This window comes from Lolium rigidum, chromosome 1 (genome assembly GCF_022539505.1).
Source record: "Lolium rigidum isolate FL_2022 chromosome 1, APGP_CSIRO_Lrig_0.1, whole genome shotgun sequence".
In the NCBI taxonomy this organism is placed as follows: domain Eukaryota; kingdom Viridiplantae; phylum Streptophyta; class Magnoliopsida; order Poales; family Poaceae; genus Lolium; species Lolium rigidum.
In genome coordinates this window covers 102,977,802-102,992,214 of record NC_061508.1, presented here as the reverse complement: position 1 = coordinate 102,992,214, position 14,413 = coordinate 102,977,802, and the positions used below count along the sequence as shown (strand labels likewise).

The 14,413-nt window shown below is 43.3% G+C and overlaps 1 protein-coding gene and 1 long non-coding RNA gene across 2 annotated transcripts; one reads left to right on the top strand and one right to left on the bottom strand.

The window, feature by feature from the left end:
• Positions 1-1,050: 1,050 nt before the first annotated feature.
• On the top strand, positions 1,051-4,480 carry LOC124678843. Its single transcript, XM_047214694.1, has 6 exons — positions 1,051-1,133; positions 2,176-2,433; positions 2,538-2,644; positions 2,834-2,966; positions 3,084-3,278; positions 3,825-4,480. Exons 2-6 carry the CDS (start codon positions 2,185-2,187, stop codon positions 4,263-4,265), a joined length of 1,125 nt encoding a protein of 374 aa, XP_047070650.1. The 5' UTR covers positions 1,051-1,133; positions 2,176-2,184; the 3' UTR covers positions 4,266-4,480.
• Positions 4,481-9,688: 5,208 nt separating this feature from the next.
• Positions 9,689-11,142, bottom strand: LOC124678835. The gene is made up of 2 exons (XR_006994660.1): positions 11,015-11,142; positions 9,689-10,019 (listed from the first exon to the last, which is right to left on the bottom strand). It is a non-coding gene; the product is annotated as an uncharacterized LOC124678835 (long non-coding RNA).
• Between the last annotated feature and the right edge of the window lie 3,271 nt (positions 11,143-14,413).

Below are 14,413 nucleotides of genomic sequence, written 5' to 3'. Positions count from 1 at the left end.
TAGTTCTAGTTGCCGTGGTGTTACCGCGACACGAGCCATCGAGGGTGGCAAAAGAAGAGAGGAGGAGCAATGCAAGGAGGAGTGTCCGGGGACGAGATTGGTGACCATGTGTTCTCTTAGCAACGTAAACTCAACTCAATTTTACACGCACGGCCGCAAGGGAAAGAAAAGAACACAGCTCAGGCTTGCTAGCATGATTTTGCTGCGTTTTGAGCAGCGGAGAACACTTGCAATGCATCTCGTCGCCGGCGCGAGAACGTACAACGGCCAGTTCGCTTTGCTTTTTTTCTGGAACGTCGCCGGCGCGAGAACGTTACGACGGCCAGTTTCGCTCGTTTTGCTCCGCCCGGGAGGTGGACTGTAATGAGACCGTCGACAGAGCCGCTACTCGCTTCGTTCACTGACAGTGGCCCATGTATGCTAGCACTAGCAGGGAGGACCGACCTTGTTGTCGTAACTGCAGCGGCCCATCAATGGCTCCCCCGGATTTCCCGTTATTTTAAACCGAACCCCAACCCCATCAGATCTCACATGGAATGCAATCCCTTAATTATTGCCGAATTATTACGGGAATCCGATGAAAGGCTTTGCCTACGGCCCCTAACATAATCACCATTTTGCAACTCTATTTATCCAAGTTTCATTCTGCATTTTGTGCTAAACCTTGGCATTGACAGTAGTTGACTAGTTGTTCGGGCTGTGACAAAATTGCACCGTATCAAAAAAAAAATGTTTCATTATTTTCCACCCTAATCGTACACTTTCATGTAATACGCTGGTAACATTGCAATCACAGGATAGAAAGATTGGTGAGCTGAATTTGAAACTAAAATGCCTTCGGCAAAATTAACAAGATCTCAAGCCAGACACCTACACCGAATACCCAAGATCTGGAGGCCCCCGGATGCAACTTCCGCAGACCGAGTCCACGAGCGGCCAAAGCACAAAACGGCAGCAGCAAAGGACACCACTATAACTCGACAGTCGCAGCCCATTCCAAGACAGCAGCACAAAAGGGAACCAATCAGCCAATCCCCCCACACTCCGCCCCGCCCCGCGCCGCAGCGACAGCCAACTCCCTACACCGCCGGCCGCGTCCTCGTCGCCGTCTCCTCTCCGCGCCGCCGCCCGAGGTACACCCTCCCCCGATCCCTCCCCGCGATCTCTCCCCGCAGCGGCAGCATTCGCCCGTCGGATCTGGCCGCCCCCGCGCGCCGACCTTTCCTACTTGTTTTACCCAGCACTGTTTTGGGGATTTCCGGGGGTTCGATAGATCTCGCCGAATTTGGTGGTGAAATGGGCGGGGGTTACCGCTTCCGCGCCCCGCTCGCGTAACGGCTGGGGAGCGAGCAGCGGCGGGGCTGGAGATCTGTCCGCCGTTCGCAGTTCGGTGCGGAACTAGCGGTTTCGGTGCGGTAGGTTGAATACTAGGTCGTGGATGGGATCGCCTATATTGGGAGTAATTGGGAGATAGGGTCTGCGAAATCCGATGCCGCTACTTCCAAGCTTGGTGACGCTTCGGTTGTTGAGTCCGCTGTACCAAGTCGGTGATCCAGTTCAGTGTGCCGATGCTTCTAGCTATTTTGCGTTTGCTGTACTAGGTCTCCAGTAGAGCTCCGCAGTGCCCACAGTCTACTGGAACCGACTTTCATCTCTCATGGGTCGAATAGCTTTGGTGAAACCTGATTTATAGTGTAAACAAGTTGCACTAGTTTTTGTTGCTTTGGATAGTTGCATTTTCATATTGTTTTTGGTGGAATGGCTTCGGTTGCTGAGTCGGCTGAACCAAGCCAGTGATCCAGTTCATATTCAGTTCCAGTGTGCCAGTGCTTCTAGTTCTAGCTATCATGCGTTTGCTATAGTAGGTCTCGAGTAGAGCTCCCCAGTCCCCACAGTCTACTGGAACCAACTCTCATCTCTCATGGGTCCAATAGCTTTGGTGAAACCTAATTTATAATGTAGACCAGTTGCACTAGTTTTTGTAGCTTTGGATAGTTGCATTTTCTTCATATTGTTGTTTGGTGGAATGGCTTACTATTGTCTGCCCGTACATTACAAAAAATGCTCCACACAATGATCGCTGATACCCCACACTATTTTTCTGTGTAATTGCTAGGAGAAACTGCATTTTACTCGTTTTGTTCTTATTATCCCTATTTTGGGCAATCGATGCAGGTTGTGAATATGTCAGATAGCGTGTTGCAAGATCTCAAGTCAGCTCAACCAGCTGAGCTGGAGAAAAGCAAAGATTCTTCCGTGGAACCCTGCAATACCAAGCCTGTGTTGAACGGCAACAAGTGTGTCAAGAAGGAAGAGAAGGCTCTATCTGAATGTCCTGATGTGACCAATGGATGCGACGTTGCAGCTGTAGATGTTGAGTACATTGATTCTGAGAATCTCACTGATCTCCCGGATGTTGACACAAGCCTTAGTGTATGCCACTAGCTGTTCATCATTTTCATGATTTCTTGTTGGTGCTTCACATCTAAACAAAAATCTCTCTGCCCTAAGGTTTTCCATTTTTTGTTTTTCGACAGACTCTGCTTGCAAGGCTGGAGTCAAAGGACTGGGTCAAGACATGTGAAGCTCTCAACAATGTTCGTCAGTTGGCAATATATCACAAGGAAAGGTTGCAGGAGCTGCTGTAAGTTGTTTCCTTGTTTTTGCTGTAGCTTCTGTTAGCCTCTGATATCATTTGTCCATCCACAGCGCTATAGAACTACATTGCAACTGCTATATATTGATTGTGTTGACATTATTTGTCCATCGAATGATGCTATGAAACTACATTACATCTCTTATACTGACTATGTGCTATAAATGCAATTTCCAGGGAGCCTCTAGTTCCTCTCATTGTGAAATCTGTTAAGAATCCAAGGAGTGCTCTATGTAAAACCGCGCTTATGACCTGCGCTGACATCTTTAAGGCCTATGGTGAACTAATGGTCGACTCAATTGACCTTCTGGTGTGTTTCTACTCTTCCCACTATATGATGTTCACTAGTGCACTTGTTTAGTTTCCGCATGATATGTACAAACCATGAAGTCTTTCAAAACATCATGCGTGTTATATGTGTTCGCAGCTGATGCCGCTATTTCTGAAATCTTCACAAGACAAGCGCTTCGTTTGTGAAGCTGCTGAGGCAGCCCTTACGTCAATGACAAGCTGGATCTCCCCTTCTGTATTGTTACCTAAAATGCAGCCCTACCTCAAGAACAGGAATCCACGGATTAGAGCAAAGGCATCTGTTTGTTTCAGCAACAGTGTACCACGCCTTGTAAGTGAAACTCTCTATCCGAGACCACAATTTTTTTGGTCCCAGTTATTGTTAGACTATCTCCAAGTAATTCTTAGAGAGGCCAAAGAATTAATTAAATACACCACATAGTAATGCTTAGCTAGATACAGTCGTGCATATGGATATTTAACTTCCTTGTGCTATTCTTCCTGTCCATGGGCTCAGTTAGAATTTCCATTCAACTTCTTCCAGGGACTTTGTAGTTTATTTACATATGCAAATACTTTGTTTGAATTTTCTGTGTCATAATATGAAGCTGGAGTTTAGCCTCAGATGATATAGTGGACACGGTAGAACTTTGATATGTTCAGAACATTAGTGGCAAATGTATGTTTAGCTGTAGTCTGTATCTTCAAAGAGTTTCACAATTTTCTACCACGTACTATTTGCTGGAGATTGATCATAGAAATTGTTATGTGGTGGGGGTCTGCATCTACTGACCAACCACTCTTGGTCACTGTTCTGAATATCAGGAATAGAACGGTCCAGTTTTTCTACAACAGTAACTTTTTTTCTTCTATCCAGGGTGTTGAAGGAATCAAAGAATATGGAATGGATAAGCTCATCCAGGTCGCAGCAACCCAGCTCAGTGACCAGCTTCCTGAGTCAAGGGAGGCTGCTCGCAAGCTATCACTGGAGCTACAAACATTCTACGAGAAGTCTCAAGCCTCAAGTTCAGGGGAAGGTGACAGCATGCCTGCTACCTCACCAGAAGCTGAATCCTGGGAGGCTTTCTGCCAATCTAAGCTTTCCACACTAAGCGCCCAATCAATCCTTCGTGCCACTGTGGGTGTCCCTGTTGCCCCAAAAGAAACCGGCATTCCTGTTGCTCTAAAAGAAGCCGGCATTGCTCTTAAAGAAGGTGGCATCTCTATTGCTGTAAAAGAAGGCGCTGTCCTGGTTGCTCCAAAAGAAGACGGTGCCCCTGTTGCTCCAAAAGAAGGCGCCACGGCCTTGGGTTGCTAGCATTGGGAGATGGCGGATGCAGTGAGGTTGCAATTTTTTCCACATTCAATTCACGTTTTGCTGTACATGGTTTATGGGTTGGTCCGTCAGTACATCGAACCTCCTTTTGTTGAGGGTCAGCGCAGGAGTTCTTCATGTGCGATACCTGGGGTGTTAATATCGGTGGGAGATATAGTCCCTTATAGTTGACTGTATAATCCTTTGGTTCCACTACTTGTCTATTTGGCATTGATTGGCAGTCAGGCAAATGTAGAATTTCTTCCACCGCTTGATGTTTGCTGGAGTGCCGCAGATCACTCCACCCCCCTCGTGTTTTATTTTTTCTGTTCTTTTGCCTTTGACATGTACAGTATTCTGTTTGTGCGTTGCATGCCTCGGGGCATGTGTTTCTGCTGCAGCTTAACCCTTAAGCTGATAACATGACGCCAAGAACTGTACGTGGAACAACTACAGAATTGCTGCACAACAGTCAGTCCGTCACGATCGTGGCGACTAGTATCGCGCAATCAAAAGGCTAAGCAAAACACTGCGGTCAACCTGAATGCAGCTTCTGAATATGTTTAAAAACACAGGAACACAACATACATAGTTAGAGTGATATGTCCTTTTCAAGTACTACTATTATTCAAGATTGAGAAACTACACGACTTTTTCTCGAAGAGTTTCTGATAAGAAAACAACTGAATTATACAAAAGTGGTTGCAGTGGATAAAAAACTTCCCCAATAATACGACCTGCATAGGACAACAAATCCTATAAAATTTGAATCAAAGTAGCCCTTCGTGGTGCCTATGATTTTTGACCCGTGCCGAGAAGGAAACCCGCGATGGACTATAAAATTTGAATCAAGTAGGCTATTGACATCTTCTCAATAGATTTTTTTTAGCACGTCTCGTAATGTAAAGGTTCATTTCTTCCTCAAAATAAAATAAATACCAAAATAAAAAAGACTTCATTTGGGTCGCTGTTGGTTGCAAGGGCTTCTCTGATCCCCTCACCCACCGGAATAGGCCTTGGCCACGGTAGAATAAAACCACACACAGTGTCCGACTTGCTGTCGTGTCCTCTCTTCTCCTTCCGGTGTACACTTCACATCGCCCGTGTCGTAGCCTCGGAGTCGGAGGGAAGCCCACACCCATTGTCTACCGGCGTTCTCCATTGACGCTGGCGCTGGTGGCAAGCTGATCAAGATGCCGACTCTCGACGAGGTTCTTGCTATGTAGGTGTTGTCTTCTCCCCCTCCACCCATTCCCTCCCTTTTTTTATGTGTGGATCTCTGCTCGGATCCTCAATTTCTATCTCTGTATACCCTAGTCTATTATGTTGCAGAGTTGCTACCTCGTGGTCTCGACTTAGAGATGGCAAACACCTTGGTATCAAGAAAAATGCGAGACCCTTTGATGGTGACGATGAAAGGATATAAGCCCAATGAAAAAACAAAAATTACATACTTGGTCCTATAAAATTAGTTGGAACATGGTGAGGTAGAATAAACAATAGACACTCATTTATACTAGACATTTGTACTTTTTTACATCTCGTTGTCGCTACATCCTAACTAGTTTTAAATTGATCAATATTTACTAAACAACCGAAAATATAATTTATTTTTATACTATCTAGGAATATTAAAAGTAACACAATTAGGTAATAAAAATCTCAATTCCCATCCTAAATAATCCAAACATCATTTATCATCAATTCCACTTAGATATATTATTAAATTCATATGTGATTGTGCCTATTTTAGTACATACTTTCTTCACAAAAATATAGTACTACTCAGAAATAAACCCAAATACACTTAGATATATTATCTTATTGACATGTGTGTGTCCCTATTTTAGTATCGATGAATATCTTGGTAGAGAGTTCTAAAGTGCACATGAATCTTAAAAATATATTATTAGCAATGCACAAGGGTTATTTTTCTTAGTTTTAACAAATAAAAATTTGGACAACTTGATGTGTCAACTAGTGTTATCTACGAGTCTCAGACCCTGCAAGATGGTATTATTTCAGCCGTCACGCAGAGTGTGGAGGCATTGACTTCGGCTGCACAATGTTATCTCAAGTGCCTTAGGTGCCTTAAAGCAACTCCAACAGAAGACGCTAAAAATTAGTGCTGTAAAAACGTTTTGCAGCGCATGTTTTTCAGTTTTAGCGTGCGCAACCGTTTGCAGTTCACCAGGCGCGCCAAAATTAGGCCAGAGGATTGTATTTAGACTTGAGTCGATGAAAAATTATTTATGTTTTCTTTAGTATTATGAAATTGGGAGTTGAAAACAACGATTGTTGGAAACTCACATACGGTACATCTACTTTTTTACAATCCTAATAAAATCTGTAAGAAAGTGCAAAGTAACTTAAATACGATAAATTGTAACTTTTGTAGAAGTCCGAGCCCGAGCCGTACCCGTCGCACCACACCGGATAATAAATCGTGCTCGTCCCGGAGTTATTGGCGTTGAATCAAACTGAATCGAACCAAACCGACCACAACGATTCGATGAGCAGCGGCGGCGGGTTGGGATCGATGGACGAGGAGCTACGCGTGCATCCGCCGCTGAGCGCGGCGGAGCTCGAGTCGTTCGCGGGGCGGATGGAGCTCACACCCGACATCCTCGGGCACATCGTGGCGCCCATGGATGGTGTCGCCGGCATCGACCTCCGGAAGGAGCTGGAGGAGTGGGTCAAGGATCACGCCGAGGAGAAGAAGCTCACCGAGGGGATGGACCTCCAACGGCTCAACGCCTACACCCGGGATATGTTCATCCCTGAAATCGCCGCCGGGCTGCGCCACGCCCAAGACCTCCTCGCCGCCCTCGACAGGGAGGAGGAGGAGGAAGCCGCCAAGGCGAGGCCCAGGGCCGCCCTCTGAGCCTGAGATTGAGCTCTATTGCTTCTTGGATGCGAAGCCCCCCCCCCCCCCCCCCCCTTTTAAATTTTCTTTTCTATGTTCAATGTTGAACGCTGCAGTTATATGTGAGCCTGAAATTGTCTCCCTGTCGCCCAGATCTATGTCCCTTGTACTGAACTAGATGGTCCTTGCGCGCTTTGCTGCGCTCGTTTTTCTTTATCATCGCAAAGTATATGCACTTTATTTATTTATGCTGAGGTTAATTAGTTGGTGGCTAGGTATGTGCTTCACTTTTCCAACGGTATAACGCATTTTTTTCCTTCGGCTACATTCCTGCCCGTCCAAACGTGGAGTGGCAGTGACGCTTACAAAATAAATTTAACTAACAATATTATATGCATGAAGCAAAAGGGTCATGAAATCAATCTAATGTAATATTTTTGTCCGTCACAGGATTACAAATTCTCATTTTAGCAAGTATAGAAAGTGTGACATCAAGTTATAGAGCAAACAAAAGTATACAAAGGAACAAGAGAAGAGTCCTAAACATAATTGTATTTACACCAGATTCTTTGATTGTTCTTTCAGACTTTCTGACTTACAGCTCGACCAGCTAGTTTAAATGTGCCACTGATGCTTATTTGCCAGGTACATGACACGTCCAGCTGTAATTGGTTCAGTCTGTAGAGCATCAAAAGTTAGGGTGTCTACCTTGAAGTAGGATCTATAATGCATCATCTATCTCATCTCTGGTGGTCACACCCCAGCCTAATGGTTTGGTAGCTGGATCATCAATCCCATCAACACAGGAATGTGCCACCACTTCAAAATTGCCCTGATCTGGCCCATTTTCTCAATGTTTAGAATTTTCATAGGCGGACCTGAAGAGAATTCACAAGATGTACTATGTTTTCGTGTCATCACTTGCTCCTGGCCTTCACACTCTACACACCGAGTACTGAGCAGCCATTTCTCAGATGATTTCTTACAGCTTTTGTTAGGTCAAGTGCAAAGTGCCAAAAGTGGCAGCAACGAGGTATAATTAAACTAATGGAGAACATGTATGATAGTACTCGCATAGCCATCCTAGCAGGGAACACTCAACTTTCCTGAAAAACAATGCAAAGATAGTTCCATTACCTATTTCCAAATCTAGGACATAAGATACTAAAAGTCAAATAAATAGATAAAAGTTTGTATATGAATTCCAGAAAAGTAAAAAAGTTCAATAAGAATCTAGTACTCTGGAAGGGATAAAATTAGAAAAAAAAAAGAGCTATGGTAAGGATTTACACAACACCAACCTTCACAGCAGCAAGGACTCATCTTGCTGAATTGACCAGACTTGGGATGAACATTTGTAGAAATTTAATTTCTTGATACACAAACTGAAGATGCATCATTTGTAGCTAATCCAACGATTTAGACAACATAACATCTAAGAACTCAAATCCATCACCGAAATTATGAATAGAACAAGCAAATCAACCCACCTCCCTGGCGTATAAGAACAAGTGGATCTTCATGGGATTCTCTGAGTGGAGAAGATCACATAGAAGGAACAAGCTTTACCTGCTCTGGACAGTAGGGAGGCATTTGTCTGTTGCAGCTCGCATGGGGAGGGGAGACGTCGGCCTGCCATCTGTCGAGCTAGAGGGGAGAGGTGGGCGACGAACATTGCCCCAGGAAAGATCGGTGATGCATTGTGGCCTTCTGGACCATCTCAGCCCCATCTCATACATGGACAACGACATCGGTGAGCGCGTAGGCAATGACTTTTTGGTCGCAAAGGGCAAACTAATTCTAATAGCTTACAGAATATAAATAAATTAAATGTTAGTATCTATATATACACCAGAACATAACACTGTAATTATCAGGTAACACTACTGTAGAACAAAACAACTTGACTAATGACTAATCCACTGATCCATTGCATGTTTACTCATAGCATCTCACCTTTCATAATGCTGGCAGACTATATAATCCCTAGCTCACAACCCACTCATTCTGAAGATTGGGAGAAAACAGTATCAAAAGGAAAACAACATAGCATAGCAAATCTAGCCCTATTCATAAATCATATAGGATGAAACTCACAAGCTTCAAATAAAATTAGTAAACACCTAACATATTGCGGTGGTTATGTTGATGTGAATAAAATCCAATGATTAAATATTCGACATCAATAACTTTACTTTTGTTTTGTAGCATGCATAAATTGAACAAAACCTTGCTAGTATCCGTCATCAAGATTTGTTTGAATTATTTGCCAACTCCTAATTAAAAAATCAAGTGGATCAGGATGAGAAATATGCCCACCAATTAGTAGTACAAAGAAAGGAAGTGAAGCTACAAACCTACCTGTCCAGGAAGATGACTGGTACATATTTTAGCCAAGGACTGAATGGCACCAGTTGGGAACGCAACATGAATATGAAACAACATAGCAATAAATGATGGTATACCATTACATATATATACAATGACACACCAGAGTAATTTGGAATCACAAAAGAATGGTTAATCTCACACTTCTACCATCCAAATAACTGGCAAATGGTTAAAACAATTAATTGGTGCATGCTTTCAGCTCCAAATTACCAAACTGGTTACAGGATATATCTAAGAGTAATTCCACGTGAGTTAAAATCAATATCAATAAGTAAGCATGCAAGGTTCTGATCCGCACCACTACATTAGAGAATGCAAAGGTAGGTCAGCCGTTTAGTTCTGACAAAGAACGGTTTACTTGGAGTACTGTTATTTTTAGTACATGAAGCTCATTAGAATCTACTGCAGTTGGCTTCACTCGAACTGCTTCATGAGAGACACTTCTAGCAACTGCGCGGCCGCAGAAGCTTCACGCTTGATTTTCCTTTTCTCAACATCTTCTGCAATAATTGAAGTGTGCATAGATGAGATCCATAACAACCGTATGAACTCGGTCAAACTAATATTCGGATCTGGGTGTACGGATCCACTCAAGCCAATAGGAATTCAGAGTTCTTGCTACACGCAAAGGGAATGTGGAAAAAATAGTTGTACTGTTCCACAGTAGTGGATGTATTCACTCATTAATTAACAGAGACATGGAAGTAATATACTCCACAACTTAACTCTAGGATAGGGTGGCAGTACAGCAGCAAGACATTGGAGGGGGACTGGGATCTGTGGAATCTGGCCTAGACAAACCTGATAAGGTGAGGGGAATTGAAAACAGGTTGATATTCAGGTACAGATTTGTCCCGTCGAGTACATGGGCAACGGCAATGATCGACTGGGCAAACAAACTCGTCCTATCTAGAACTGTGTGGAGAGATATGTTATAGAGAAAATGTCGAGAAGAGGAAAGGGGATGTCTCACCAGCGGCGATCAAGATTTCGATCGGAGCACCGACTGACGCGGTCACCAAGCACCGAACTACGGTGGTGAGACGTTGGATAACAAGCAAGCCCTGAAAACGACCGACGAACCTCAACCTCCCTTGAACCCGTCCCCATTCCCCAATCGCCCCCAAAACAACAACGTCAAACACTCCTCGTAGCAGAAACCAGCCAGAAATCCTAGTCCACCGTGAAATCGCAGAAACTAACCAGAAACCCACTCTGTACCTATCCAGAAGCATACGCGCCCGCGCCCATGGAAAACCGCCGCCCACGCGAATCGAATCCAAGCGGAAATCGAAGTAGCCCCCAAACCATCCCAAATCAAAACAACAGCAAGACGAATCAATCTGTAGCGACGCAAGGAAGCGACAGGCCACGGAACGAAACTAAACGCCTACAGGGCAACCACCCATGGTGGCCGGCATAGGCGGAACAACCGAACAACCCTCCAACAACAACAGAGAAGAAAAATGCATGAGAAAGGAAGGGGAGAGCAAACCAGATCAGGTAGCAAGGATCTCCTAGCCGCACAGACACGGGAGCAGTGGCCACTGCCCCGAAGAAAGGCGCAGCAGCGCCGGTTGGACACCGAGGAGGCAGAGGAGCACCGCTGGGCAAAGAGAGACATCGGCCATACCAAACAGCAGAGGGCGGAGACCGGCCTCGCGGTCAAAACTCAAGTGAGAGCGAACCGACCTCGCGTAGCCCAGCACGACAAGCAACGCCCCGGTAGGACCCACCAAGCGACACGTCACAAGCAACGAAAGGGACGTGCAGAGCTACCAGGGACGCCCCCAACCCTGGGAGCTTAGTGCTCTTTAAGGATAACTAGATTTAAATGTGCGCCTTGGCGCACGATCCCGTGAAGCTCATGCCAACATACATTCTATATAACGGCGATAAAAATTGCACGATTCTGCGATCAAAATTAACTGGCTACATGATAATACACTTCTTATGTTCCACCAAACTATATTGCTAAGATGGAATTAGGGTAAATCACACGGAACTACAAACGGAATAGCAAACTAATTAAATGTACCAAATATGTGAGAAATCTCTTAGACATATACACGAATATAACCATTGTATAGTTCGGGAGTTTGTAGCAAAAGAAAACAAATATACCAATATACAAATAGATGCAAAATGCTGAGCTCAGTGGCAGTGTGCAACCAAAATATTGTAAAAGGCATAAGATCTACGCCTTATGCTTTTTTACTATGATGTTCGGGCTCCATCTTTTACACTGACAAACATCATGTCAAACACTTTCTATTTAGCTTAGAGAGTAGTGGAGGAAGGAACCAATACGAAATCATTATTTGAGAAGAAATTATATTCAACCAACTATCATCTTGGTTACAGAAGTGGCTTTTGTTACATAAAAGTGGCTTTTATTGTCCTTGCTTTCTCCTTAATCTTTGCTTCATATTTGGTTGCCTCGCTGAGGACCAAATTTCCAAAGTGATATTTATTGGCCTGCCAAGTGATATCTGTAGATTATGCAAAAGCTTCTAAATTTGTCTTACCATATTGTTTCATAGCTCATGCAGGACCGGATAATGTGTAAAAAAAACCTCTTCAAACTCAACCGGAGGTGCCAGCTGAAGCACACCTTAAGACCCAATCCGGGGCGGCGATTCCTGGAGCAACACTCTCCTGACAGATCAGATGATAACAGTCTTGCCATCGCTATACAAAATGCGAGGTTGTATTTAGATTGAACAAAGTAACTCATGTAGATGAACTAACACGTGAAGATCAAATCTGTGAAAACTTACCTAGGTCCAGTTGAATCGAAACAGAACATATAAATGTGATGAATATACTGCATATGCCTGCAGCAGCCCACAGCCCGAAACAGTGAAAATCAAAGACATAAAGTTAGGCAACATATGATATATTTCTTAAGCAACTGTTTGTGATTTTCTCCAGCTCATCATGTTAGACAGCAATAAAAACCAAGTTAGATTTTTTTGGTAAATTAAATAGAAATTCATAAATCAACAGCGAATTTGTTTCTCTAGCTCATCAAGTTAGACAGCAATGAAAATCAAAAGGAAAAAAAAACTCCGCTTCAGTTAAGATATAAAAACTAACTAATTGGAGGAACTCATGTGACCTTTGAGGCATCTTAGCTAGCCCCTGTACAGTGAAGCAGAAAAATAATCCTTGCCCTATAAAACACTTATTATATCTGAAACCGAAAGAAAACCTCAATATCGCATATCGATTATATGCTTGTTATCTGAGGAATGTATGAAGATGGATTGGTAAGCAGGTTTCAGCCATGAAAATCAACGGAAGGTTTAGTAATCAGGTTGGAAAAACTACCTAAGCTGTAATTGTAATGCAAACAAAAATAATTACTTTGCCATTGCACATCTTCAAATTCAGGTTCTGCACCCGCTATCCAAGCTCATCTTCAAATTTAGAATTAACCTATTCCCTTTTCTCCAGGTCTTTGGCATAAAAACAAGGTGAGCCGAGCCATCTTAAGTGCCAACCTAAGGTCCCCTCCAGGCTGCAATGAAGGGTAGGTAGATGGCTAATTATCTACACGATGTGCCTGAAACCAATTAAGACAACCATATTTAGGAGAAAATAAAACCCGCTTCTCATGTTTTGGTCTTACTGCGTATTTAATGAAACGGCGTTGATAAAGCAAAATCCACTGAGACAAATAACAAGACATTACAAATCTTAAGACCCTTCTAAATTTAGATATAAGATCAAGGGATTCCATCAAAAACAGCTAGCAATTGACAATTGCAGTTCTTGTATATATAAATGAGGTCATCTTCTATTTAGCAGCATAATATATATGTCTAAGAAGCTAAAGCTTCATCCTGGATATGACAGGCTATGGCATATACACAACTTCTGAACCACCCCTTGCCAAAAGAATGGCACATAAATCCTAGACAAAAGTCAAAATCTTAACACGGTCATGGGCTTCAAATCTGAGACATTACTTGATGAGTTGATGTGTTTCTCGGAAAATCCCACGCAAATACATTTCTCCATGAATTACTCATATAACTTATCAGTGGCAGCTTACACAGGCAACTACCATGACCGAGAGAGTCAATTTATTAAACAGTCAAGTCACGTAATTGAGTGCAGCAGTATATTTCACATGCAACTATGCAAGTCGGGAAAAGAAAAATATTTAGAAGTCAATCAAAGCATAAAAATTACAAAAATAAAGCGTTTTGATGTTATACCTATTGATCTATGTCTGAAAATTTGCCACAGTTGCCGCAAATTTCTGTGACAGCGGCCTTGCCAATAAACGGTTTACAGAAAACTTCGGTCAGCATAAAAACACATGACGGATACCTATACATCTGAGACTGTTCCCTCTAAGAATAGAAGCTACCTTTTATCATTAGGCAGGTCAGGTGGTGGGTTCAAATCCCTAGCTGAACCAACCTCTTCAGACCCAATTTGAGGAGGCAACTCCAAAATAGGGCTCTCTTGACAGATAAAACACTACCCTCTTTGACAACACTATACAAACAACATCGGACATTTATACCAACAAATCAAAGGGGCCGAGAATGAAAAATTCCTCGTCATTCCTCTTCAGTTCACAGATACTCCAGCCTGCAGGGAGAAATCTTCATGTTACAAGGGGTCGAGAACCAAAAATCAACACAATTTTTCCATTTGGCACAACATTTACAAGTACGGTAAGCATAACAGGACGCTGGTGTTACAAGAAAAGGACTATGGAACTTATATGCGTTAAGGAATGTGTAACTGCAGCTCATAAGAAGTATTTCACCCTGTTATCTCTTCTCATGGCATAGTAGACAGCCTGGGCCCCATCATCTATTTTAGAACAGAGGTAGTACAATATATACTCCTACCTGCTCACCAGAAACCACAC